Source organism: Microcebus murinus, chromosome 14, assembly GCF_040939455.1.
Source record: "Microcebus murinus isolate Inina chromosome 14, M.murinus_Inina_mat1.0, whole genome shotgun sequence".
NCBI classification, from domain to species: domain Eukaryota; kingdom Metazoa; phylum Chordata; class Mammalia; order Primates; family Cheirogaleidae; genus Microcebus; species Microcebus murinus.
Window position 1 is genome coordinate 59,988,141 of NC_134117.1, and position 24,147 is coordinate 60,012,287.

Consider the following 24,147-nt stretch of genomic DNA (forward strand, 5'->3'; position numbering starts at 1 on the left):
GTGGGACTAACCCCAGTGTCCATCAAATGATGAATGAACAAAATGTGATATATCCGTACAATGGAATATTATTTGGTAACTGAAAGGAATAAAGTAATAACACATTCTCTAACATAGATGAACTTGAAAAATTTATGCTAAGGGAAAGAAGACAGTTACAGAAGACTAAACATCATATGCTTCCATTTATATAAAATGTCCAGAATAAGCAAATCTGTAAATACAGAAAATAGATTCATTGTTACTTAGGGTTGAGAAGGAGATAGTAGGGGAAATGCGAAGTTATTGTTACTAAGTACAGGATTTCTTTTTGGGTGGACAAAAATGTTCTAAAGATTGTGGTGATGGCTGCACAATCCATGAATTTATTTAAAAAACTTGACTTGGGCTGGGTGTGGTGGCTCATGCCTGTAATCCTAGCACTCTGGGAAGCCAAGATGGGAGGGTCGCTTGAGGTCAGGAGTTCAAGACCAGCCTGAGCAAGAGCAAGACTCTGTATCTACAAAAAATGGGAAAAAAATTAGCCAGATATGGTGGCACATGCCTGTAGTCCCAGCTACTTGGGAAACTGTGGCAGGAGGATTGCTTGAGCCCCAGAGTTGGAGATGGCAGGTTGCAGTGAGCTATGCTGATATCATTGCACTCTATCTGGGGTGACAGAGCAAGACTCTGTCAAAAGAAAAAAAAACAAAAACAATACAAAACTTGACTTGTACATTTTAAATGGATGAATAGTATGGTTTGTGAATGACATCTCATGAAGCTATTTAATAATCACTTGTTCATATATATGTAGGTATATTACTGAACTCTCTATTCTGTTCTACACACCAAGAGCCACTAAGTCTATAGCTCCTACCCAAGGAGTCTCCTTAATGATTTTGCTCTTGGAGTTGATGGGGCTTTGCATTCCTGAGTGGCCTAGACCACAGAGCAAAGATGTGGACATACAATGGGTCCACTTCCAGCAGCTATCTCACCAGAACAGAAGATACAGCCTAAAGGTGAGTACAGGCATTTGCCATAGGTCCTCTCTTTGGTTTTGTGCAGACAGAGTGGGAGAAAAATGCCCACACTCAGCTTCGCTGTGAAGGCAGAAGGAAATGGAACTCATCCAACACCCCAACCTTTCCAGCTACATCTAGAAAGTCTGGCTTCTACCTTACTGGTTTTGGGGTATGGACAGGACACAGCACATCCTAATCTCCCAGGGGCCACCAAAAACAGAGACAGCAGTCTGGACATATACAAAGATTTCACAGGCACCTTAAAATCTCTAGCCAGTTGGATTGGTGAGATCCCTACCTGGGGCTAGTCTGATAAGACAGCTATCTTATCTAATGTACAGAAACTAACACAGAAAGTCAAGGAAAATAAAGAAATAGGAGAATATATTCCAAATAAAAGAACAAGATAAAACTCCAGAACCCAACCCAAGTGAAGGAGAGACACATGATTTACCCAATAGGGAATTCAAAGTAATGTTCCTAAAGATGCTCACCAAGTTTAGGATAGCAACATAAGACCAAACTGAGACTTTCAACAAAGGGAGAGTATAAAAAAGTACCAAACGGAAATCATAGAGTTGAAGAATACTATAACTGCACTGAAAAATTCAATAGAGGGATCCAACAGCAGACTAGATCAAGCAGAAGAAAGGATCAGTGAACTTGAAGACAGGTCACTGGAAATCATCCAGTCTGAGGAGCAAAAACACAGAAGAATTTAAAAGAATAAATGTAGTTTAAAAGACCCATGGGTACCACCAAGTGTAAAACATATACATTATTTGTGTACCAGAAGAAGAGAAAGAGAGAAAAGAACAGAAAACATATCAAACAAATAATAGTAGAAAATTTCCCAAGCCTGGGCAAGAGGATAGAAATACAGATTCAGGAAGCCCAAAGGACACCAAATAAGATGAATCCAAAGAGACCCACACTGAGAAACATCATAATCAAATTGTCAAAAGTTAAAGTCAAAGAGAGAATTTGGAAGGCAGAAGGGAAAAAAGCAAATTATTACATACAAAGAAACCTCAATATATTTTTCAGTAGAAACCTTACAGGCCAGAAGGATATGGGATGACATATTCAAAATCCTAAAAGAAAAAGTCTTTCAACCAATAATACTATATCCATTAATCCTGTCTTTCAAAAAATGGAGTGCCAAAAGATTCTCTCAGACAAACAAAAGCTGAGAGAGTTTATCACTACTAGACCTACCTTACAAGAAATACCAAAGGGAGTTCTTTAAGCTGAAAGAAGTGGATGCTAATTAATAACATTAAAGCACATGAAAGTATAAATCTCACTGGTAAAAGTAAGCGCACTGTCAAATGCAAAACACTTTAATACTGTAATTGTGGTGCATAAATCAATTATACCTCTTGTATGAAGGTTAAAAAGCAAAATTATTAAAAACAATTGAAGCTATAATTTGTTAAGCAAAACAAATAAAACTATGTAAATTATGACATTAAAAACATAAGATGTTTTAGATAAGCCTCAGAGTAAGCACAAAGCAAAAGCCCATGACAGATATATGAGATAAAAAGAAAAAATCCAAAGCATACCATCACAGAAAGCCATAAAACCATAAAACAAGCAAACAATAATAGGAAAAAAGGAACAAAAGATCTATAGAACAATTAGAAAACAATTAATGAAATGGCACTGGTAAGTCCTTACCTATCAATAATTGTGTTGAATATAAACGGATTAAAATTTCCAATAAAAAGTCATAGAGTAGTTGAATGGATAAGAAACAAGACCCAACTATATGCTGCCTACAAGAGATTCACTTCACCTTAAAAAGACACTCATAGATCAAAAAATGAGGCATGGAAAAAGACATGCCATGCAAATGGAAACCAAAGAGAGCAAGGGTAGCTATACTTATTTAGACAAAATAGACTTTAGGTCAAAAACTGTTAAAAAGAGACAAAGATGGTCATTATGTAGTGATAAAGGAGTTATCAAGAAAATATAATAATTGTAACATATATACATCCAATATTGGAGCACCTAAATATATAAAGCAAACATTAAGAGATCTGAAGGTGAAGGCCCTGTCTTCACCACAATGCAATATATCAATGTAGCAAAATTGCCCTTCTTACCCTATGTATACATACAAATAAAAAAGAAGAGATCTGAAGGTACCCATAGACTGCAATACAATAATAGTAGGGGATTTCAGTAACTCACTTTCAACAATAGACAGATCATCCTGACAGAAAAATCAATAAGAAAACACTGGACTTGAACTACACTTCAGACCAAATGAGCCTAACAGACGTATACAGAACATTCCACCCTACAGCAACAGAGTACACATTCTTCTCCAGTGCACACAGAATGGTTTCCAGGATAGATCATATGTGATGCCACAAAACAAGTCTTAACAAATTTAAGAAGACTGAGATCCTATCAAGTATCTTTTCTGACCACAATGGTATAAAACTAGAAATCAATAACAGAAGGAATTGTGGGAAATTAACAAATATGTGGAAATTAAACAAAATGCTCTTGAATAACTATTGTGTTGAAGAATAAATTAAAGAGGAAATTAAAAAATATCGTGAGACAAATGAAAATAAAAACACAACATACCAAAACTTATGCAATATTGCTAAAGCAGTTCTAAGAGAAAAATTTGTTTATTTTATTTTATTTTAATCTGTTGAGACAGAGTGTCACTCTGTTGCCTGGACTAGAGTGCAGTGGCATCATCATAGCTCACTGCAACCTCAACTCCTGGGCTCAATCAATCCTCCTGTCTCATCCTCCCGAGTAGCTAGGACCTCAGGTGCATGTCACCATGCTGAACTAATTTTTGGATTTTCTGTAGAGATGGGTTCTCACTATGATACTCAGGCTGGTCTCAAACTTCTGGCTCCAAGTGGTCCACCTGCCCTGGCCCCCCAAAGTGCTAGGATTACAGGTATGAGCCACTGTTCCTGGCCTATTTTACGAATTTTATTACTTACTTTTTTTAGAGACAAGTTCTCACTATGTTCCTTAGGTTGGAGTGCAGTGGTGTTATCATAGCTCACTGTAACCTCAAACTCCTGGGCTTAAGCAATCCTCCTGCCTCAGCTTCCTGAGTAGCTGGGACTACAGGCATGCACAACCATGCCTGGCTAATTTTTCCATTTTTCACAGAGATGTGGTCTTGCTATGTTGCTCAGGCTAACCATATATCCATTTTCATTGCCATGGTGATTCTTTTTAAAAAGTATTCTATTTTTAATTGACAAATAATTGTGTATGTTTATGGAGTACGATGTGATGTTTGAATATATGTATACACTGTGGAATAATCAAATCAGGCTAATTAGCATATCCATCCCCTCAAATATTTATAATTTCTCTGTGGTAAGATTTAAAATCCTCTCTTTTGGCCGGGGGCGGTGGCTCATACCTGTAATCCTAGCACTCTGGGAGGCTGAGGTGGGAGGATTGCTCAAGGTCAGGAGTTGAAAACCAGCCTGAGCAAGAGTGAGACCCCGTCTCTACTAAAAATAGAAAGATATTGGCCAAAGAAATTGGCCAACTAAAAATATAGAAAGAATTAGCTGGTGTGGTGGCACATGCCTGTAGTCCCAGCTACTCGGGAGGCTGAGGCAGAAGGATCACTTGAGCCCAGGAGTTTGAGGTTGCTGTGAGCTAAGCTGACGCCACGACACTCTAGCCCAGGCAACAGAGTGAGACTCTGTCTCAAAAAAAAAAGTCCTCTTTTAGCTGTTTTGAAATATACATTATTATAACTCTAGTCTCCATGCTATGCAATAGATCGCCAGAACTTATTCCTCCCATCTAAATAAAAGTTTGTGTCCTTTAACCAATACTTCCTCTTTCCCAGTCCACAGCACCCCCATCCTCCACCAGCCTCTGTTAACCACCATTTTACTCTCTACTTCTGTGAGTTCAACTTTTTAAAATTCCACATGTAAGTGAGATCGTGTTGTATTTTTCTCTGTGTGTGTGGCTTATTTGACTTAGCACAATGTCCTCAGGTTCAACCATGTTGTCACAAATAACAGAATTTCCTGTTTTTAAAAGTATTATTCTATTCTATTGTGTACATATTCCACATTTTTGAATCCATTCATCCATTGATGGGCACTTCTGTTGTTTCCTTATCTTAGCTATGAACAACCTAAGAACAATACTGCAATGAACAGGGAGTACAGACAACTCTGACATAGTGATTTCAGTTCCTTTGGGTATGCACCCAGAAGAGGGATTGCTGGATCATATGGTAATTTTATTTTTAGTTTTTTGAGGAAGCTCCATACTGTTTTCCCAAATGATTATATTAATTTACAATATTATCAACAGTATACAAGAGTTTCATTTTCTCCACATCCTCACCAACATTTATTATCTTTCATCTTTTTGATAATAGCCAATCTAACAGATGTGAGGTAATATCTCATTGTGGTTTTAAGCTGCATTTCTCTGATGATTAGAGATGTCAAGCAAATTTTTTTCATATATCTGTTGGCTATTTACATGTCTTCTTTTGAGTATTCAAGTCCTTTGCCCATTTTTATTATTTTATTTATTTTTTGTTTGTTTGTTTTTTTGAGACATAGTCTCACTTTGTTGCCCAGGCTACAGTGAATGCCATGGCGTCAGCCTAGCTCACAGCAACCTCAAACTCCTGGGCTCAAGCAATCCTCCTGCTTCAGCCTCCCGAGTAGCTGGGACTACAGGCATGCGCCACCATGCCTGGCTAATTTTTTTTTTCTATATATATTAGTTGGCCAATTAATTTCTTTCTATTTATAGTAGAGGCAGGGTCTTGCTCTTGCTCAGGCTGGTTTCGAATTCCTGACCTTGAGCAATCCGCCCGCCTCAGCCTCCCAGAGTGCTAGGATTATAGGCATGAGCTGCCGCGCCTGGAGCTTTGCCCATTTTTTTTTTTTTTTTTTTTTTTTTTTTTGAGACAGAGTCTCGCTTTGTTGCCCAGGCTAGAATGAGTGCCGTGGCGTCAGCCTAGCTCACAGCAACCTCAAACTCCTGGGCTCAAGTGATCCTTCTGCCTCAGCCTCCCGGGTAGCTGGGACTACAGGCATGCGCCACCATGCCCGGCTAATTTTTTTTTTATATATATATCAGTTGGCCAATTAATTTCTTTCTATTTATAGTAGAGACGGGGTCTCGCTCTTGCTCAGGCTGGTTTTGAACTCCTGACCTTGAGCAATCCGCCCGCCTCGGCCTCCCAAGAGCTAGGATTACAGGCGTGAGCCACAGCGCCCGGCCAGCTTTGCCCATTTTTAAATAGTGTTGTTTTCTTACTGTTGAGTAGTTTGAGTTCCTTGTATATTTTGGATATTAGCCCTTTATTCAACGTATGATTTGCAAATATTTTCTACTTATCTGTGGGCTGTCTTTTCACACTATTAATTCTTTCCTTTACTGCATAGAAGCCTTTCGGTTTGATGGAATCCCATTTGTTTATTTCTGCTTTTGTTGTCTGTGCCTTTGGGATCATGTCTAAGAAATCAATCCCCAGACTGATGTTTTCCCTATGTTTTCTTCTAGTATTAAAGTTTTATAGTTTCAGGTTTTACATTTAAGTCTTTAATTCACTTTGAGTTGATTCTTGTAGAAGGGGTGAGGCAAGGATCCCTTTTTATTCTTCTGCCTGTGTATATCCAGTTTCTCAACACCATTTATTGAAGAGACTATCCTTTCCCCAGAGTGCGTTCTTGGCACCTTTGGCAAAAATCCACTGACCATAGATGTCCATATTTTTGGACTGTCTATCCTATTCCATTGGTCATTGTGTCTTCTAGTACTAATACTCTGTTGAACAGCAGTGGCTCATGCCCGTAATCCCAGCACTTTGGGAGGCCAGTGGGAGGATCGCTTGAGGCCAGGAGTTCGATGCCAGCCTGGGTACCACACTGAGACCCTGTCTCTATAGAAAATGAAAAAATTAGAAAGACATGGTGGTGCACATTTGTAGTCCCAGCTATTCAGGAGGCTGATGCAGGAGAATCACTTGAGTGCAGGAGTTCAAGGCCGCAGTGAGCTACAATCATGCCACTGAACCCCAGACTGGGTGATAGAGCGAGAACCTGTCTCAAAAAACACAAAAAATAAAAAAAAAAAAACCTTCAGCTTTTCACCACTGAGTATAATATTAGCTGTGGATTTGTTATATATGGCCTTAATTGTGTTGAGGAACATTCCTTCTCTACCTAATTTGTTGAGAGTTTTTACTATGAAAGGATATTGAATTTTGTCAAATGCTTTTACTGTATCAATTGAGATGATCATATGTTTTTTGTCCTTCATTCTGCTAATATGGTGAATCACATTTATTGATTTGCATATGTTGAATCAACCTTGCATCCCAGGGATAAATTCCACTTGATTGTGGCAAATGATCCTTTTAATGTACTGTTTTTTTTTTTGAGACAGAATCTTGCTGTTGCCCCAGTTAGAGTGCGTTAGCATCATCATAGCTCACAACAACCTCAAACTCCTAGGCTCAAGCAATCCTTCTGTCTCAGCCTCCTGAGTAGCTGGGATTCAAGGGATCCTCCTGCCTTGGCTTCCCAGAGTGCTAGGATTACAAGGTGTGAGCTAACACACACAGCCCAATAAAATTTGCTGGTATTTTGTTGAGGATTCTGCATCTATGTTCATCAGTTATACTGGCTTGTAGTTTTCTCTTCTTGTAGTGTATTTGGTCTGACTTTGGTATAAGGGTGATTCTGGCCTTGTAAAATGAGTTTGGAAGTACAGGTGGTCCCAGGTTACTGTCAAGATATGTTCCTGAGAACGTCTTTAGGTCAGGTATGCATGTAACTAAGATCCCTGATGAACAACACATAAACAGTAATAATAATAATAATTCTATAATGGCTGAGATGTGGTAATAACCCAGTGAATAATGTAATAATAATTCACCTGTACTGTAATAAGTCATAGAAGCTGTGGTGCTCATTTTTTAAAATTCAAACAAATAGTACATAAAAACCAACTCATATAAAACATTTAGACAGGAGACAAGAGAAATTTCAAAAGAGAATATGGAAGGTTAACACCTAACGTTGCACCAGTGCTAGGCTAATAGGAATGTTAGCTTATTTTGATCTTCTAACCAAATCAATAATAATCTTTCCATTTCAATAATTAATCCACTATGCTGCTTAGTAATAATTGATGTTTTCATAGGAACACAGCCTTTCACATGTTCCAATATTCTCACTTTATCCCTTATAATTGTTCTGATGGTCAAGCGACTGAAGCCTGATGCTTTCCCAGTGAATAGTGGCATCTGGCCTTTCTCCAAATGCTTAATTATTTCTACTTTGGTTTCCATTGTAATCACCTTTCTCTTTGCTGCAGGCTCACTTGAACTTGCAGTAGACTTTTGCTTTGGAGGCATGGTCACAAGGGTAAACACAGACTCAAAAAATAGAACAAAAAAGTTAAAAGTGATGCTGTGTGGGCCAGGTGCGGTGACTCCTGCCTGTAATCCTAGCACTCTGGGAGGCCGAGGCGGGAGGATCACTCATGGTCAGGAGTTCGAAACCAGCCTGAGCAAGAGAGAGAGGGACCCCTGTCTCTACTATAAATAGAAAGAAATTAATTGGTCAACTAAAAATATATAGAAAACAATAGCTGGGCATGGTGGCGCATGCCTGTAGTCCCAGCTACTCAGGAGGCTGAGGCAGAAGGATTGCTTGAGCCCAGGAGTTTGAGGGTGCTGTGAGCTAGGCTGATGCCACGGCACTCTAGCCTGGGCAACAGAGTGAGACTCTGTCTCAAAAAAAAAAAAAAAAAAAAAAAAAAGAAAAAAAAGGGACAGTGTGTGTAAGTGACCTTATAAACAATGAGACTAGCCACTAGCATAAAGATGCTGCACCAAAGAACTGTTTATCCCATGCGGGTTTGTTTACATGTGTAGAAGAAACTAGTTCCTGAATTGTTAATTTAATGATGTAATTATAAATTGTCCTTATGGGGAGCCTTGGGAGCCCGTTCTTAAGGATGGATTCCATAAGTCAGGTCATCCATTACCTGGGGCTGCCTGTATTCCCTCCTCTTCAATTTTTTGGAAGAGTTTGAGAAGGATTGGTATTATTTCTTCTTTAAATGTTTAGTAGAATTCAATCATAAAGTCATCTTGTCCTGGGCTTTTCTTTGATGGGAGATTTTAATTCAATCTCCTTATTTATTATTGATCTATTCAGATTTCCAGTTTCTTCATGATTTAGTTTTGGGAGGTTTTATGTTTCCAGGAATGTATACATTTCTTTCAGGTTGTCCAATTTTTTGGTGTATAATTGTTCATCATAGCTCTTATGATCCTTTGTATTTCTGTGTTATCAGAAATATGTCTTCTCTTCCATTTCTGATTTTATTATTTAAATCTTCTCTTTTCTTAGTCTAGCTAATGGTTTGTTAATTTTGTTTAGCTTTTCAAAAAATCCAAGAGTTTGAGGCTACAATGAGCTATGATCCTGCCATATTTAAAAAAATATGGATATCAAGTTGTTGTATTAATAGGACCATCTATTGGAAAGATTTTCCTTTCTCCACTGGGTTGCTCTGACATATTTGTAAAATATCAAACTATTTTCTATCTAACTTTCTTACAGTCCTCAGTTTATGATGGTTCAACTTAGGAGTTTTTGACTTTACAATGGTGTGAAAGCCACATGCATTCGGTATGCTCCCAACTTACAATGGGGTTATACCAGATAAGCCCATTGTAAGTTGAAAATACTGTATTTTAGGTTGAAAATACACTTTTGACTTACAGTATCTTCAATTTACAATGGGTTTAATGAGGCAACATAATACCATTGTAAGAGGAGCATCTGTATTTATAAAATGTTTTCACTTACATATTCTCTTACCATTCTCTCACTGGGGATAGGTGGGGGAAATGAGGAAGTATTTTCCTCATTTTACTGTTGATAAAACCAGGGCTCAGAGCAGTGTAAGAACTTGTCCAGGGACTTCAACCTAGAACTATCACTGAATCATAAAGAATTGTTTACATATTAAGCCTGATTTATTCCATGGAAATATTAAATAGATGTTTTCTGAGAGTGATGGAATAACAGAAATGAGTCAGTGCATATTTTTATATTTTAACACTAGTGGTATTTTTAGACTGTCAGCCCAACTCATGCTTCCTTTGTAGCCTTGTATATTGTCTAAAACAATCTTTATATTAGTATCTCCATGTTTTGAAAGGGTAAAAAATATACTTGCTTTACAAAACTGGGTAAAAGTAATAGCTGTTAGCCAAGGTTGCTTGGACTTTAAGAGAATATATTTCCCTCACTCTGATCTAAAAAGTAAGTCTTACTCTTCTTTGAAAGAAATAAAGCAGTACTTAAAGGTAGATGTAAGAACTAGAAGAAAACACAATAACTGCTCTTGCTCTTTTTTCCTTCTCTCCTACTTTTATATTTCAATATTCTGGCATCTAGCTTGTCTCCAAATGCTTGGTACCATTTTTATTATCACCTCATAGAAGCAGTTTTCTGGTGAGCTTGATGACTTGCTAAGACTAGGCTGACCTCAAGGCTCTAACTTTCCAGATCAACTAGGCTCCGCTCTTAGGTATCAGTTTCCTGTGCCCACCTCATTTGCTCAGCTGTGACATACAAATGAGCGGCCCCCAGCCTTTCTGGATCACTCCTCAGGTAAGAATGTCCTTCCCCCTCATACGGGGAGGCAACCTTGTTAACATCACAAATCTACACTAGAACTATACTTTAGGGATGTCAGAACTGCAGCATTTATACCCTGCAAATTATATAGAATTAAAGGGTGATACCCCTATTTGGAGCCATGCTACAGTCAGAACCCAAGTGTTCTTGACAAGTTCATTATTCTTCCCCCATACTGTGTGTCCTCCCTCAAATGCCTATTAAACCAAGATGCTGTAAAATTCCCCATTGCAAGATGGAAAAATTTAGGCTACAGAAGGGAATGCCTAACAGCTTAGAGGCAGGTTTCCTGAGCTCTAGTCTGCTAGACTAGTCATTATTTTTCATTTGTCCTTTACCAAAAGAAAGTACGAAAAAAGTATGCCATTACTGAAGGTCAAAAGACATATCTCAAGCACTATTTTTTATTACAAGTTAAGTTACATGTGATCTATATACATGTTAAGTACTACTAAATAACATGCTTTGGAAGCTCCTACAAATAGTGATTGTCAGAAAGATCTATCTGGTGACTGGTGCTCGGTCAACAGTCTTGGGGTAAGAGATTTTCGCATCAAAAAAAAGAGTAAAGATTTGTCAGTATTCTTCCTACTTACCTAAGAGGAAGACATTCTATAGTAGTTTTAATGTGATAAAAATACCCTAGAGCTCAAACTAATTGCTCTTGAGGGACAAAGTTGGAAGACTCACACTTTCTGATTTTAAAATGTACTACAAATCTCCAGTAATCAAGACAGTCTGGACTGGCATAAGGATAGATACATAGACAAATGCAATGGAATTGCAGGTCCAGAAAGAAAACCTTACATTTATGGTTGTCATAGTCCATTTAGTGTTGCCATAACAGAATACCTGAGGCTGAGTAATGCATAAAGAAAAGAGGTTTATTTAGTTTCTAGTTCTGCAGCCTGGGAAGTTCAAGGGAATGGCCCTGGCTTCTAGTGAGGGCTTTCTGCTGTGTCGTAACACAAAGAAGGAGGTCAAAGGGGAGGCAGACGTGTGCATAGAGGCAAAACCCCAGGGCGTCCTGGTTTTATAACAACCCACTCTCATGAGAGCTAATCTAGTCTCACCAGACCAAGAACTCAATCTCTATCCTAAGAATGACACTATGCTATTCATGAGGGATCTGCCCCTATGAACTGAACACTTCCTACTAGGCCCCACCTCCCAACACCACCACACAGGGGACCAAATGTCAACATGAATTTTTGTGGGGATAAAGAAGTCATATCCAAACCACAGCAATGATGAATGTAATTGCCCTTGATTTTTGACAATTCAATAATGGAGAAAATAGTCTTTTCGATAAGGTGCTAGGACAACTGGATATCCACATGTGAGAGAATTTAAACTCTTATACCATATACAAAAATAAACTAAAAATGGGTCAAAGTCAAACACTTAAATGTAAGAGCAAAAACTATAAAACTGTTAGAAGAGAATATAGGCATCAATCTTTGTGACCTTGGATTAGGCAGAGGTTTCTTTCTTCTTTTCTTTCTTTCTTTTCTTTCCTTCCTTCCTTCCTTCCTTCCTTCCTTCCTTCCTTCCTTCCTTCCTTCCTTCCTTCCTTCCTTCCTTCCTTCCTTCCTTCCTTCCTTCCTTCCTTCCTCCCTCCCTCCCTCCCTCCCTCCCTCCCTCCCTCCCTCCCTCCCTCTCTCTCTCTCTCTCTCTCTCTCTCTCTCTCTCTCTCTCTCTCTCTCTTTCTTTCTTTCTTTCTTTCTTTCTTTCTTTCTTTCTTTCTTTCTTTCTTTCTCAGAGTCTCACTTTATTGCCCAGGCTAGAGTGAGTGCCATGGCATCAGCCTAGCTCACAGCTACCTCAAACTCCTGGGGTCAAGCAATCCTCCTGCCTCAGCCTCCCAAGTAGCTGGGACTACAGGTATGTGCCACCATGCCCAGCTAATTTTTTCTCTCTATATATATTTTAGTTGGCCAATTAATTTCTTTCTATTTATAGTAGAGATGAGGTCTTGCTCTTGCTCAGGCTGGTCTCGAACTCTTGAGCTCAAACGATCCGCCTGCCTCAGCCTCCCAGAGAGCTAGGATTACGGGCGTGAGCCACCGTGCCCGGCTAGGCAGAGGTTTCTTAGATATCAAATCAAAAGCACAAGTGACAAAAGAAAAAATAAAATGGACTGCATCAAAATTAAAATTCTGCTTCAAAGGGCACCATCAAGAAAGCAAAACACAATGGACAGGATGGAAGAAAATATTTGTAAATCATATACCTGATAATGGATTTGTTTCCAGAATATATAAAGAATGCTTATAATTTGACAATAAAAAGACAAATCACTCAATTGAAAAATTAGCAAAGGATCTGAATAGACATTTCTCCAAAGAAAATGTATAAATGGCTAATACACATATGTAAAGATGCTCAACATCATTAGTCATTAGGGAAATGTAAACCAAAAACCATAATGGAATATCACTTCATACCCATCAAGATGGCTATAATCAAACAGATAATAGCAAGTGCTGGCAAAGATGTGAAAAAACTATAACCTTCATACATTTCTGGTGAGAATGCAAAATAGTGCAGCACCTTTGGAAAAATGTTTAGTAGTTTCTCAAAATGTAAAACATAGGGTTACCATATGACCCAGCAATTCCACTCCTAGATATATACCAAGAAAAAAAAACATATATGCACAAAACAAACTTGCATGCAAATGTTCCCAGCAGCATTAGTCACAACAGTTAAAAAGTGGAAACAACTTATATGTTCATCAACTAATGAATGGATAAACATAATGTGATATATCCATACAATGGAATATTATTTAGCAATAAAAAGAAATGAAGTACTGATACATGCTAAAGATGGATGAACTTTGCAAGCATCATGCTAAGTGAAAGAAGCTGGTCACAAAAGGGAAAATATAGGCTGGGTGAGGTGGCTCACGCCTGTAATCCTAGCACTTTGGCAGGTGGTAGCAGGAGGATCGCTTGAGGCCAGGAGTTTGAGATCAGTCTGAGCACCATAGTGAGACTCTGTCTCTACAAAAAAAGAAAAATGAGGCAGGTGTGGTGGTGCATGTCTGTAGTCCAGCTACTTGGGAGGCAGAAGGACCGCTTGAACCCAAGAGTTTGCGGCTGCAGTGAGATATGATCATGTCACACTGTCCTCTAGCCCAGGCAACAGAGGAATATCTTGTCTCAAAAAAAAAAAAAAAAAAAAAAAAGGCACAAACATTATGATTCCATTATTCCAGATAGGCAAATCTATAAAGACAGAAAAGAGAATAGTAGTTGTCAGGAAGAAAGGTGAATTAGAAGGTATAGGGTTTCTTTTTGGAGTGATGAAAATGTTCCTGATTTAGATCATGATGATGGCTGCAAAGTTTTATGAATATACTAAAAACTAATGTTTTAAAATGGTAAATGTTATGGTAATTTATATTTGAAAAAAAAAAAAAGACAAGAAAGCATAAGAGACCTTAAAGTTTACCTAAATATGAAACAAAACAACAAAAAAATCAAACCTTTTTCTATTATTTGAATTCAATTTTTTAAAATTATTTATTTATTTATTTATTTTTTGAGACAGAGTCTCACTCTGTCATCTGACCTAGAGTGCCATGGCATCTGCCTAGCTCACAGCAACCTCAAACTCCTGCCTCAGCCTCCTGAGTAGCTGGGACTACAGGCACACGCCACTAGGCCCAGCTAATTTTTTAAATATATTTTTAGTTGGCCAATTAATTTCTTTCTATTTTTAGTAAAGATGGGGTCTCACTGTTGCTCAGGCTGGTTTTGAACTCCTGACCTTGGGCAATCAGCCTGCCTCAATCTCCCAGAGTGTTAAGATTACACTGCGCCTGGCCCAATTTTTTTTAAAAAATTTCAGAATACTGTGGGGGTACAGATGTTTTGGTTACATGAATTACTTTTGTACAGTTTGAGTCAAAGTTGTAAGTGTGTCCATCACCCAGAGAGTGTACATTGTACCCGTTAGGTGTGAATTTACCCTTCTGCTCCTCCCCTCTCCCTGAATTCAGTTTTATAAATGTTATCTTTTTTCTTTCAACAATAATCATAATGATAAAAATAGCAGCTACTTATTAAGCACTCACAAGACACTGTACCGACTATTTTATACTTGGTATTCTCTCCCAAATCATCTCAACGACCTTATACATAGAGGTTATTATCCCATTTTACAGAAAGAAAACTGAGGCTTAAAGATTTGCCCAAGGTCATATAAGGTAACTAAATCCAACTCCAGAAGTTCTCTTATACCGTTTTGTCTTCCTTAAAAGAATGTTTTATTGGTCTCCAATACTAAGTTATTTTTCACTGTATTATGTTGTTCTTCCTAATTCCATCAACAAATTAGATATCATTTCAAGGCCCAATATTAAATGATCTTTCTTCCTTAGTTTGTTGATCACAGGAAAAGACAAAAAATTCCCATATGACAAGTTTTCTTTTGTGTCAAAATTACAGAGTTCCATAAGTACAAGATTATGATTTGAATATTGTAATATAACTTAAAATTTGGCACATTATTTAATTATTCAAAGTTTATTACATGTTTGAGTGCACATTGAAGAGATTATTTGGCATAATTTGGCAAGACAAATATTTCTGTACCTATTTTGACTATTTATATCATGTATATATCTTGTATATTTATGTATGTATGTACATGTTTTATGTACATATACATACTCCTAAATTAAATATATTTGTATAAAAAGCTCAAGATTGATGTGTTAAGATTAATTCATTTAGAAAACCTATTATATTAAATTGCATCTGCATTCAAAGCAGAAATGTAAAAAAGACTAAACAATTTACTAAATACACATGAATTTACAAAGTGATTGAAAATGAAATAAAAATTTCTATTGAAATGTTATATTCTTGTTTAATTGACATTTAAGTGGCACTATCAAACTATGGAAATAAACATCATTTTTAGGTTGTTGAGATAATAAAGATTCTATGAGCATTACTGTACCGTCTAGATTAAGATTGAACATTATTATAGTAGGAAAAGTTGGCAGATAATTTTCTTCTTTATTAATATGGGAATTCTCAGGAAGTAATCAGGGGGCCGTGTCTGTACTCCTGGGCTTGGGTTTTTTGCGGTTCCATCAGTGGAAGTCTGGTTTCTCAGGAAAGGTGCATCCAGTCCGTCTAATTATGACACTTGCTGCGTAGTGGCCAGCACGGATGCATTCAGTCAGAGGCTTGTCAGAGACCAGTTGAGATAGAAAACCTAGAACACGCAAAAAAGAACATGAGTATTGTGTAACAGCATGAGAAATGGCATATTTGCTCAGACCAAGATATGGTCTAAGCACCTTGAGATGTAAGTGATATGTCTCAAGCATGAGGTCTTTCCCAAACTTTATGAGCTTCCCCTCATATTTTTTCTAAAGAGCTCAAGTTGGGACATGCCAATTTGCCATCAAGTCAATCTGGTCTTTCTAAGCCTAACCTATTATGCTTTCCTTTCACTTTTGAGATTAAAAGTTTATAAGAAAGAAATACTGGGCAAATAATATTACTTTGGGTCTTTATAGCTGAGAATTTATTAGTTATCCCTCTTCCCTTCCCTCTAGACTGTTGTTATTATTCCTAGATATTTGGACAAAATTCTATTATCTAGATGTCTCCCCAAATACAACTTTGAGAGATGAAAAGTTATAAAGGACTTTACATCTCCCTTTCATTCCCAGAAGTAAAAGTGAAATAATTTCTGTAGTCAAGCACAATGGACCAGCTTGACATTAAAATAAATTATGATTAGGTAAAAAAAAAAAAAAATAGTGTTGAGGACTTCTGCTTCTGACCAAGATGGAATAAAAGGGACCAGACTTACTTTTCTACCAGAAACAACGAAATGAGACAAAATATATGAAACAAAGTTTTTCAAATATTGTACATCAGCCGCAAAGGATTCATGAAAGAGGGGAAACAAATGAGGTAAAACATAAAATTGCTCTAGCATACTGCCTAGAGAGAGTTAGCAGGCTATAACACAAGGAAGGACACCTAGGCAGATCCTTGACCAGGGGTCCTCAAACTTTTTAAATACGGGGCCAGTTCACTGTCCCTCAGACAGTCCCTCCAATGGGAGGGCCGGACTATAGTTAAAAAAAAAAACCATGAACAAATTCCTACGCACACTGCACATATCTTATTTTGAAGTAAAAAAACAAACAGGCAAAAACACCCGCATGTGGCCCGAGGGCCGTAGTTTGAGGATGCCTGTCCGTGACAGTATCACTGTGTTGAGAAGATGGAATTGGGAGTATAAATAGGCCTACATTAGCAAATCTTTAGTCACACTGATAGATAGAGAGAAGACACAAATGATCAATATTAGGAATGATAGGAGTGGTATCACTATAGAATCTACATATATTAAAAATATAATTAGGAAACATCAACAACATAAGCCAATAGATTGACAAGTTAGATGAAAAGGACAAATTCCTTGAAAGTCACAAACTATCAAAGCTTACTCAGGAAGAAATAGCTAACTTGAATAGCACTGTATATCTATCAAATATATTGTTTTTGTAGCTAAAAAGTTTCCCATATAGAAAGTCCCAGGTCTAGATGGTGTCACTGGTAAATTCTACCAAATATTTAAGGAAGAAATTAATACAAATACTATACAAACTTCTCAGAAAAATGAAAAGAAGGGAATACTTCCCAATTCAGTCTTTGAGGCTAGCATTACTCTGACACCAAAACCAGAAAACTACAGACCAATATTCCTCATGAATATAGATACAAATTTTCTAAAGAAAATTTTAGCAAATAAATCCAACAATATATTTGAAAAGACAGTAAGTCACGATAAACCGAGGTTTATTCTAGAAATGCAAGCAAGGTTGGTCTAACATTTAAAAATCAATCACTCTCAGCTTTAGGCAATTAAAAAAAAATAAATAAAAACCAATCAATGTAATTTACCAGATTAACTGAAAAAGTCATAAGATCATCTTAATAGATGCAGAAAAAGCATTTGATAAAATATGACATCCATTCCTAATAAAAATTTTCAGTAAACTAGGAATAGAGGGGAACTTTCTCAATTTAATACAGGGCACTTAGGAAAAACTTATGGCTAATATCATTCTTAAGGTGATTGATGGAATGTTTTCCTCTTAGCATAAAGAACAGGCAAGAGTGTTTGCTCTGAAACACCAAACTGGAGAGTCTAGCCAATGCAATAAGGCAAACAAAAGAAATAAAAGGCATCAAGATGGAAAAAGAAGTAAAACTGTCACTGTTTCAAAATGGCATGATTGTTGACATCTGTGGTTCTCAACAGTGGGCAGTTCTGCCCTCTCATAAGACATTTGGCAACATCTGGAGATACTCTGGCTGTCACAACTAGGGTGGGGGATACTACTTGCATTTAGTACGTAGAGGCCAGGGATGCTGCTAAACATTGTACAGCTTCAATAACGCCAACGTGGCTGGGCACGGTGGCTCACGCCTCTAATCCTAGCACTCTGGGAGGCTGAGGCGGGAGGATTGCTCAAGGTCAGGAGTTTGAAACCAGCCTGAGCAAGAGCGAGACCCTGTCTCTACTAAAAAAAGAAAGAAATTAATTGGCCAACTAAAAATATATAGAAAAAATTAGCTGGGCATGGTGGCGCATGCCTGTAGTCCCAGCTACTTGGGAGGCTGAGGCAGGAGGATCGCTTGAGCCCAGGAGTTTGAGGTTGCTGTGATGGCACTCTAGCCCAGGCAACAGAGTGAGACTCTGTCTCAAAAAAAAAAAAAAAACAAAAACAAAAAACGCCAACATTGAGAAATCCCAGTCTATGTAGAAAATCCTAAGGAATCTAGAAAAGAGTTACCAGAACTACTACGTGAGTTTAGCAAAGTTGCACAATACAAAAATCAATTGAATATCTATCCTAGTAATGTGTATATGTGTTGCAATTGTATATACTAGAAAATGACTAGTAGAAATTAATATTAAAAATATTTACCCATAGCATTAAATACGTGAAATGTCTGGGAATAAATCTGATGAAAGTTATGTAAGACCTGCACACTAAAAACGACAAAACAATGCTGACAGATATAAAAGAAACCTAAATCAATGGAGACATATAAAGTGTGCATAGGTCAGAAGATTCAATATGCTTATCAGTTCTGCAGAAATTTTTGTATTGATTCAGTGGAATACCAATCAAAATTCTAGCAGGCATTTTTTCTAGAAACTGACAAGCTACTTCTAAAATGTGTATGAAATGCAAAGATTAGCTAAAATACAACTCTAAAAAAGAACAAAGCCAGAGGATTTATACTATCTGATTTCAAAATTTATTACAGAATGACAATAATCAGGACTCTATAGCATTAGCATATAAAAATTGACAAATAGATCAATGGAACTGAATAGAATCCAGAAATAAACCTATTTCTATGTGGCCAATTGATTTTTGACTCAACTGCCCAAGCAATTCAATGGAGAAAGGATACTCTTTCTAACAAATTATATTATTATTATTATTATTATTTTTGAGACAGAGTCTCACTCTGTTGCCCAGGCTAGAGTGCTGTGGTATCAGCCTAGCTCGCAGCAACCTCAAACTCCTGGGCTCAAGCAATCCTTCTGCCTCAGCCTCCCGAGTAGCTGGGATTACAGGCATGTACCACCATGCCCAGGTAATTTTTTCTATATATATTTTTAGATGTCCAGCTAATTTGTTTGTATTTTTAGTAGAGATGGGGTCTCTCTCTTGCTCAGGCTGGTTTCGAACTCCTGACCTCGAGTGATCCTCCCGCCTTGGTCTCCCAGAGTGCTAGGATTGCAGGTGTGAGCCACCACACCTGGCCCTAACAAATTATATTATTTTATTTATTTATTTTTTTGAGACAGAGTCGCGCTTGTTGCCCAGGCTATAGTGAGTACCGTGACGTCAGCCTAGCTCACAGCAACCTCAAACTCCTGAGCTCAAGTAATCCTGCTGCCTCAGCCTCCCAAGTAGCTGGGACTACAGGCATGCACCACCATGCCCGGCTAATTTTATATATATATATGCCAATTAATTTCTTTTTATTTATAGTAGAGACGAGGTCTCGCTCTTGCTCAGGCTGGTTTCGAACTCCTGACCTTGAGCAATCCGCCCGCCTCGGCTTCCCAGAGAGCTAGGATTACAGGCGTGAGCCACCGCGCCCGGCCAAATTATATTATTAATAGAGCAAATAGATGCCATATATGAGGAAAAAAAGAAACACTTCAATCTTTACCTTATACCATCTACAAAAATTCACTTGAAATAAATCACAGACCTAAATGTAAGAGATAAAACTATAAAACTCTGAGAAGAAAACATAAGAGAAAATATTTATGATCTTGGCTTTGCTACCAATCACTAAGACATAAAAAGTACAAACTTTTGGCTGGGCACGGTGGCTCACACCTGTAATCCTAGCACTCGGAGGATTGCTTGAGCTCAGGAGTTTCAGACTAGCTTGAGCGAGAGCGAGGCCCCGTCTCTACTAAAAATAGAAAAATTAGCTGGTCATCTTGGCATGCACCTGTAGTCACAGTTACTCGGGAGGCTGAGGCAGGAGGAATCATCCCTTGAGCCCAGGATTTTGAGGTTATAGTGAGCTATGTTGACGCCACTGCACTGGGGCGACAGAGGGAGACTCCGTCTCCAAAAGAAAAAACAATACAAACTTTTATAGAAGAAAAAATAATTTAGACTTTATTAAAATTAAACATTTTTGTATAAGAAACAACTCATTAAAAAACAGGCATAAGTATTCAACATTTCAGCAAAGAAGAAAGATGCCAAATAGCACACGAAAAGATGTTTAATATCATTAATCATTAAAGAAATGCAAATTAAAATCACAATTAGATATCACTTCACATCCATCAGAGTGGCTAAAATTAAAAAGACTGACCATCACCCACCAAAAAAAAAAAAAAAAGAAAGAAAAAAATAAAAAATAAAAAAGTTATAGAAAAAAATAAAAACAAAAAAAAGACTGACCATACAAGTGTTGGCAAGGGTTGGAACTCTCATACACTGACTGTGGGAATGTAAAATGGTAAGACCACTTTGGAAAACCATTTGTCAGTGTCTTAAAAAGCTAAAACATACATCTCTACTATATGACCTGTTCTATTTCTAGGTATTTACCCAAGGTAATAAAAGCATACACCCACACAAAGACTTGTAAATAAATGTTCAGAGCAGCTTTACTTGTAACAGCCCCAGACTGGAAACAATCCAGGGATGAGACGGCAGGAAGGCGGGATTACAGAAGGCCATGAGAGTAGTGATACATCCATAGTGATGGTTTCATGAGTGTATGCCCATGTCCGGATTTATAAAACTGTACACTTTAAACACGTGTAGCTTATTGTATGTCAATTATACTGCAATAAAACTGTAAAGAAAAGTAAAAAGAAAAAAAGTGTAGTTGGAAGTAAGCTAGGTCAAGAGCAGAAGAATCTGGGCTACTTTCCCCTTAGGGGAAACTTGAGCTGCTGCAGCGGTACTCAGATACTCAGAACAGATGATAATGAGAAACTGTTCTGTAGCCAGACTTCTGGGCCTTCCCGTAGGCCCTGGGCAGCCTGAGGGGGATGAAGGTTAATTGAGAAGCTGTGGTATAATGACCTGTAGAGAGCATTATAAGAGATTTATGTCCTTCCTCTTCTACAATTCTGACCACACAGGCTTTTCCCAGCCAGATTTGGGGAATGCTCTGTATTAGATGAAATAAATAAGTATTCCCAACCAAAGAATAAAATTAGTATGGTTACTAGGATGATATATTTTGAAGACATTTGCTTAGACTGTGAAATCACTCTCTCAAGAGGTTTAGTAAGAGTATTTTAGCACTGAGTTTTCAGGTAACAGTCAGAGGTCAATATTAACTTTCTGCCAAACTGTGAGACTAAAATGCTCAGTCTACACAGTGAATGGAGCAGATGCCAAGTTCAGAGTCGGATCAGCTTACAATGGAAACACGTCTACTAGACGCCTTACAAGCAACATCTGTTTTCCTCATTTCTCCTGGTATGATCTTTGTGAGAAAAAGAAAAGCTTACATTTATGAAATATTTTTGTGAAGCAAAAGGACTAGTATGCTCTTTTTAAGAGAAGAGCTAGCTGATGAATGAAGTGCTCTGAAGAATCTTTTGCTTTGTCAAGTAGAAAACCTGGATGCTGAAAAAAGCTAAGATATTTGCCCAAGGTGAATATCAGTTTTTCAATAATTGATTTTTACGAACCAACTAAGCTGAACGACAGATATTACATGGTCCATTATAAGCAGAACCTTCAAAAAGCTGATGTGACTCTTAAAAGTTGTATAAAATTATATTTTTTAAAAAGGGAGCTTATATTTAAAGAACTATAGTGAATCCTTTTATAATGAATAAACATCCCCAAGATACTATTTTATTGTGAAAAATATACATAAAATTTACTATTTTATCAATTTTCAAATGCATAATTTGGTGGCAGTAAGCACATTCACAATGCCATGCAATTATCACCTCTGTCCATTCTCAGAACTTTTGTAACAGCCCAACAGAAACTCTGTATTCTTTAAACAATAACTCCCCATTCCTCTTCACCTCTAGCCCTTGGTAACTGCTATGCTGCCTTTTTGTCTCCATGAATTTGCCTATTCTAGGTGCTTCATGTAAGTGAGATCATACAATATTTGTCCTTTTGTGTCTGATTTATTTCACTTAGCATAATGTTTCTCAATATAATTTTAAGATTAGATTTTCAATTATTAGCCTGCCTAAAGAATATTTTATTTGGAAAGAATTTCAAATTCAGACAAAAGTTGTAGGAATAAAAATAGTACAAAAGCGCCTGTATATCCTTCACCCAGATGCACAATGCTGTTAACATTTTGCTCCATTTGCATGTACTCTTTGTCATTATACAATTTTATTTCCCTGGACTATTTCAGAGCAAGTTACATTTACTATGGCTTTCTACCTCTAAATACTTCAGTGTACCTTTCCTGAGAACAAGAATATTCTTTTACATAGCCACAGTCCAGTTTTTAACTTCATTAACACTGTTATAATACTGCTGTCTAATTTACTGTCCATATTCTAATTTTGTTGATTACCGAATAATGTGCTTCATAGAAATTTTCCCCTCCAAGATAGAATCTAGTTTAGGATTTAACTGTTACATCATTTAGGTCTTCTTTAATCTGGAACATTTCCTCAGTCTTTCTGTGACTTTTGTGACAGGGACATTTTTGAAAATACAGCCATCTCTTACCCACTTTTTAATAGAGTGATTCTCATTTTGGATTTGTCTGATATTTCCTAATTAAATTCAGACTAGCATTTCTGGGCAGAATATTACATAAATTATGTTGTATCCTTCTCAGAGCATCACATTTAGAGGCACATCATGTCCATCTGCTGTTTACTGGTGACATTAATTTTGATCACGTGATCAAGATGTTGTCCTATTTCTCCATTATATAGTAACTATTTTTTCTTTGCATTTAACAAGCAGATTGTGGATAGACAATTTAAGACCATGCAAGTATTCTGCTCCTCATCAAAGGTCCCCACTCATCTCCTAGATTTAGTACCCACTCATGATGCTTAACTGAAGTCAATCATATTGTGATCATTTTCCAACTCCAGCACATCTTTCACATTTCCCAGTCAGCCCTTGCCATTCCACCACAAACAAGAGCTCACCCCTTCTCTTATTATTTTTAAATGTATTTATTATCAATAAGGATGCAGAGATTCTTTTCTGAAATTAATGGTTTATAATTCCTTATGGCCCTTAATTAATATGGTGCTTAAAATGTCATAGTTTTTGCCATGAGATCCCCTTCAGGCTGGTGGCTACTGTGTCCTTGGACATGCCTTCACATTATTTTTGATCATTTTTTTATGTCCTAGGCTCAGCTGTGCCCTGGAATAAGCCATTTCTCTGAGGATAGCTGATTCCTTTTGGCATGGAATGGTATTAGACCAAGATCTGGTAGGTGTATTCTGTGCTTCTGGACCCTAACGATGAACAGAGGTAGGAAGCATGCACGTGTACATACACACACACACACACACACACACACACACACACACACACACATATTCATAAATGCACACAGACCTATTTTAGAAACTGAACTGAAGACAACACTTCCAATTCTAATGCATCCCCACAGGGTTCTTCTTGCCTTTCCCCATTCCATTATTTCTGTGTTCTTCCTTCTACACTGAGAATCCTAGCTTCCAACAATATCAACACATTTATTTATTCACTCAGTTTTATAATACATCTAAACTGGTTTCAGAATCGCTTTACCTCTAATGCTACAAAAAAAAAAATCTAGTAAGAGTTAAGGGTGGCCAGGTGTGGTGGCTCACTCCTGTAATCCTAGCACTATGGGAGGCCGAGGTGGGTGGATTGCTCAAGGCCAGGA

The 24,147-nt window shown here is 37.4% G+C and overlaps 1 protein-coding gene across 2 annotated transcripts in view; it reads right to left on the reverse strand.

Moving 5' to 3' along the window:
• Positions 1–15,569: 15,569 nt before the first annotated feature.
• The window catches only part of ADK (adenosine kinase), a 519,384-nt gene continuing 510,806 nt past the window's right edge, over positions 15,570–24,147 (reverse strand). For both annotated transcript variants that reach the window (XM_012759893.2, XM_012759894.3), the window contains exon 11: positions 15,570–15,949. In XM_012759893.2, the coding sequence (XP_012615347.1) occupies positions 15,825–15,949 (125 nt within the window). In that variant the 3' untranslated portion in view covers positions 15,570–15,824. The remainder of the gene's footprint in view (positions 15,950–24,147) is intronic.